The 5,658-nt window shown below is 43.0% G+C and overlaps 1 protein-coding gene across 1 annotated transcript; it reads left to right on the forward strand.

Annotated features, from left to right (window-relative positions):
• Positions 1-1,560: 1,560 nt before the first annotated feature.
• Positions 1,561-2,436, forward strand: LOC114389805. The gene has a single exon (XM_028350536.1). The coding sequence runs from the start codon at positions 1,561-1,563 to the stop codon at positions 2,434-2,436; it is 876 nt and encodes a 291-aa protein (XP_028206337.1).
• Positions 2,437-5,658: the final 3,222 nt, after the last annotated feature.

A 5,658-nucleotide genomic window follows, 5' to 3' on the forward strand; every position in this document is an offset into this window, starting at 1 on the left:
GATCTTTTGTTTATCTGTTCTTGCGCCTTCACCCATTCTCATTCATTTGCATGTTTATTTCTGTTGCGTTTAAAACAATATAGATCCGACGACGAGTCCTATGATGGTACTAATACCGAGGACCCAGCCGTGGATTTTGAACGAGAGGCAGATCGGATAGAGGAGGAGGAGGACGATGCGGGGTTTTCCCCGGAGCTAGAAAGGATGGTCGCCCAAGAGGACTAAGCATTAAAGCCACACCAAGAAGAAATGAGGATCATAAATCTAGGTGTTGGCGATGAAAGGAAAGAGGTAAAAGTGGGTACATGCATGGCCACCTCCATCCACGATAAGTTGGTGACTTTACTGCGAGACAACCAAGATATCTTCGCTTGGTCTTACCAAGACATGCCTGGCTTGAATGTTGACATTGTCTAGCATAAGTTACCCTTGAATCCCAAATGCTCCCCAATGAAACAAAAGCTGAGAAGGATGAGGCCTGAGATGCCCTTAAAGATTAAGGAGGAAGTAAAGAAGCAGTTTGATGTTGGCTTCTTGGTTGTGGCCTAATACCCCAAGTGGGTGGCCAACATAGTGCCTGTCCCAAAGAAAGACAGAAAGGTACGAATGTACGTGGACTATTGGGACTTAAATCGAGCCAATCCCAAGGATAACTTTCCTTTACCGCACATTGATGTCCTAATGGACAACACAGCCAGTTTTGCCTTGTTTTCCTTCATGGACGGCTTCTCGGGCTACAATCAGATAAAGATGGCACCGGAGGGCATGGAGAAGACTATGTTCGTCACCTTGTGGGGGACATTCTGTTATAAGGTGATGTCCTTTGGGCTCAAAAACACTGGGGCAACCTATCAATGGGCGATGGTGGCTTTGTTCCATGATATAATGCACAGAGAGATTGATGTCTACGTGGACGACATGATTGCCAAGTCCAAAACCGAAGAGGAACATCTCGCCAACTTGCAGAAGTTGTTCGAGAGATTATGGAAGTACAAGTTAAGGTTGAACCCCGCCAAGTGTACTTTCGAGGTCATGTCAAGAAAATTGTTGGGCTTCGTCGTAAGTCAAAAGGGGATAGAGGTCAACCCCGAGAAAGTAAAAGCAATCCTTGAGATGTCGGAGCCGCATACCGAGAAACAAGTCCGAGGTTTCTTGGGGCATTTGAACTACATTACAAGGTTCATATCGTAGCTCACAGCTACCTGCAAGCCGCTCTTCAAGCTCTTGTGCAAGGATCAGTCCGTTCACCAGAACAATGACTGTCAGGAGGCATTTGGAAGGATCAAACAATGCCTCATGAACCCCCCGGTACTTATGCCACCGGTGGCCGGGAGACCTTTTTTTCTCTACATGATAGTTTTGGATGATTCGATGGGGTGCATGCTGGGGCAGCACGATGATTTCAGAAAGAGAGAACGGGCCATCTATTACTTGAGTAAGAAGTTCACGGCCTATGAAATGAACTACTACCTGTTGGAAAGAACGTGTTACGCCTTGGTATGGGCGTCCCATCGTCTGAGACAGTACATGCTGAGCCATACCACCTGGCTGGTATCCAAGATGGACCCAGTCAAGTACATCTTCAAGAAGCCTGCTCTCACAGGGCAGATCGCTTGGTGGCAGGTGTTGCTATCCGAGTTTGACATCGTCTATGTCAGCCAGAAGGCAATAAAGGGAAGTTCCTTGGCAGACTATCTGGCCCAACAACCCCTCAATGATTACCAGCCCATGCATCCTGAGTTCCCGAATAAGGACATCATGGCCTTGTTCAAGGAAAATCTAGAAGATAAGGACAAGGACAAATGGGTCGTGTGGTTCGACGGAGCATCTAACGCCCTAGGCCACAGGGTTGGAGCGGCCTTGGTCTCTCCTGAAAATCAATGCATACCCTTCACGGCTAGACTGGGTTTTGACTGCACCAACAACACGGCCGAATATGAGGCATGCTCCCTCGAGATCCAAGCAGCCATTGACTTCAACGTCAAGTCGCTCAAGGTGTACGGAGACTCCACTTTAGTGATTCACCAGCTGAAAGGAGAATGGGAGACTAGGGATCATAAGTTGATACCCTACCAATCTTACATTAAGAAGTTGGTTGAGTTCTTTGATGATGTCTCTTTCCATCATGCTCCTCGAGAGGAAAATCAAATGACCGATGCACTTGCCACTTTGGCGTTGATTTTCCAGCTGGCTTTGCATGGAGACTTGTTGTGCATTGAGTTCAGATGTCACGGCAAGTCCACACATTGCTATCTAATAGAAGAAGAGCAAGATGGTAAACCTTGGTATTTCGACATCAAGCGATGCATTGAAAGCAAGGAGTACCAACCAGAGGCTTCTGACAACGACAAGAGGATGTTAAGGAGGTTGGCGGCTGGTTTCTTCTTGAGTGGGAGCGTGCTATACAAAAGAAACCATGAAATGGTTTTACTCTAATGCATATGCTAAGGAGGCTGAGCGAATGATAGTGGAAGTCCACGAAGGCTCCTTTGGAACACACGCTAACGGGCACGCCATGGCTAGGAAGATCCTGAGGGCGGGCTATTACTGGCTCACTATGGGGACCGATTGTTGCCTCCACGTGAGAAAGTGTCACAAGTGTCAAATATTTATGGACAACATCAATGTTCCGCCCATCCCTTTAAATGTCATGGCGGCGCCATGGCCCTTCTCCATGTGGGGAATAGATGTCATCGGGGCCATCGAGCCTAATACTTCAAATGGACATCGCCTCATCTTGGTGGTGATCGACTACTTTACCAAATGGGTCGAAGCTTCCTCATACTCCAGCGTCACGAGAAACGTGGTAGTCAGGTTCATTAAAAGGGAGATAATCTGCCGGTACGGATTACCGAGGAAGATTATTACAGACAACGCCACCAATCTGAATAACAAAATGATGAAGGAAATGTGCGGGGACTTCAAAATCCAGCTAAAAGTTAGTCATTTTCACCGACTAACATTAAGCGTGCTAATTAGTACCATGCAAGGTTTGATGAGGCTTTGGCCAAACAGGAGCCGAGGTGATGGCATGAGCATCCCCTTCCTTTCTTTTCGCCCCGACTTCTTTAATCCTTTTGTTGCTTGTGCCGGCAGGGGAGATATAGTCGAATTTCCCCCTTTTCAGGCCCACTTCTATCCTCTCGCCCGCGAGTACTAGATCCGCAAAGCTAGAGGGCATGTAACCCACCAACTTCTCATAGTAAAACACCAGCAGAGTGTCTACTATCATGGCAATCATCTCCCTTTCCAGCATAGGAGGTGCCACTAGAGCCGCCAAGTCTCTCCACCTTCGTACTCTTTGAAGGATTCATGTTCTCGTTTGCTCATGTTTTGTAGTTGAGTCCTATCGGGAACCATGTCAGTATTATATTGATACTGCCTAATGAAGGCAGTAATCAAGTCTTTCCACGAGCAGATGTGGCTCTGGCCAAGCTGTCTTGGAAGAAGTGCATGAGTAATTTGTCATCCCTCGAGTATGCCCCCATTTTCCAACAATACATCTTCAAATGATTTTTGGGCAAGTCGTCCCTTGGTAGCTGTCAAAATCAGGTACCTTGAACTTGGGAGGGATGACGACATCCGACACCAAACATAAGTTGGTCATATTGGCAAAGGGATAATCACCGAACCATTCAACCACTCTCAATCTCTCTTCGATGAGATTGTTCTTTTCTCTTCCTTCCACTGCCGACGGCAGCCCTGATGCAATCCTACCCCCCTAAGGGCATTAGAAGACTCTAAGAAGATTGGGCCAAAGATGCAAGAGAAGGCCCTAGGGTTCTCATGAGCCTTAGGGTAGATTTCTGAGCCCATGGGCCACGGTTGGGTCCAATTATCTTTGTACATGTTAGACTAGGATGTCATTATATTTGGTCCTTGTATTTAGGGCTCCATATTGTAGGTAGGGTATCCTAGAAATATAGGATTTTTCAGCCCTTGTATTTTAAGGCACCTAGACTAGTTTTTGTATTAGGGGTAGTTTTGTAATTTTACATGCACTAAGTGGATATTTGTTGTGTGTGGTTGAAAATAAATTTAATTGAATTGGTAGGAGCCCAATCCAATTAAATTTTAGAGGGGGGGTGAGCATTTGCTTACTACACCCCATTGCCACATCATATAGTCACACTTTGTGCATGTCATTCATGCTTTTCATGCCTCATGACACCTAAGCACACTTAGTGGAGAATCTTGGAATTGATCTTGGATTAGTGGGCTGAACCATAACTAAAATTCACTAATCATAATTAGTGAAATTTTGGCTCCAAAGTTTGGCTCCACAAATTCAATTTCAAATTCAAGTGAAATTTGAATTTCCCTCCAATTTTGTGTGACACTTAGGCTATAAATAGAGGTCATGTGTGTGCATTTTTTTTCAAATTTGATCATTTGAATATTAAACTTAAGATTTCAAAGCTCATTTAGAGCACAAAATTTTGTGCTCTTCTCTCCCCCTCCCCTCATTCGTCTCCTTCTTCCTCCAAGCTCTTATCCATGGCCTCCTATGGTGGTGAGCTTCTTCTAGACTCATCTTCTCCTTGAAGTGGCATCTCCTCTCTCTCTTCCTTTCTCCATTCCGCTGCCATTTATCTTCCAAGAAGCAAAGGAATCCATTGATGAAGAAGATCCTAGGCCTACAAGCTCCAATGGAGCTTGCATCATGTGGTATCAAGAGCATCTTCATCTAGGTGATGTTCTTTTGCTTCCTCTATCTTTTTGTTCGGTGAATTCTCTTTAATTCCTTGTTCTTAATCTTATTCTCCATGTATATCCTCCATTGTCTTGTGGTTTGGTGCTGTTTAGAGTAGATTCAAAAAAAAAATAAACCGATTAAATCTTAGATCTACACTTGTTCTTGCATTTCTATGGTTCAAATTTTGTAGATCTACTCTTGAATCTTGTTTTTGTGTTGATTTTAGGTTCTATCAATTTTCATTCATAATATTCTTGTGCTGAACCTTTAGATCTAATTTTTTTTCCAAAATATTGATTAGAAAAAAAGAACACAAAAATCTAAGTGTAAATCACTTAATCCATGTTGTCTTAGAGTCATGTTTAGTCATAGTAATTGTCACATTATGTTATAAGTTTGTGTTGAATTTTATTTTGTTGATTGAATTCTAGATACATTTGTTCATGTATTCTTGTCATTCTTAGCCTATCTTTTTAATTTTGAGTCTAATTCATGCATGTTATTTAGTTCATAACATGTTCTAAATCAATTCCTAGAAGTAGTCTTGTTCTTGAACTTTTTTTTTGCTTTCTAAGTTTCCTACATGATGCCTATGATGAAGTTGAGTTGTGGTGCTGAGTTGTGGCTGGATTTGTGAATCAAAATAAGTATTAAGCTCTCTTTAATTGTGTTATTCAAGATAATTGAGCATAAGCAAACACAAATTGTAACTATCCAAGCCTTAAGCAACATAAACACTACTCTTGATTTCTAGGTTGAAATCGCTGGTGCTGGCAGCTTGAACATACGAACTTGTATAAATTACTGGGAATTGGTCACTACGTTTTTTGAGCTGAAACTTTTACTGAATTTTCTAGACAGCTGGACCAAAATAATAAAAAAAGAACCAAGTGATTTGGATTAAAGGAAAAAATAAGAAAAATCTCACAAGTTGGCAGAAAAATCAGTGTCCAGGAAAAAAA

Source organism: Glycine soja, chromosome 16 (assembly GCF_004193775.1).
Source record: "Glycine soja cultivar W05 chromosome 16, ASM419377v2, whole genome shotgun sequence".
In the NCBI taxonomy this organism is placed as follows: Eukaryota; Viridiplantae; Streptophyta; class Magnoliopsida; order Fabales; family Fabaceae; genus Glycine; species Glycine soja.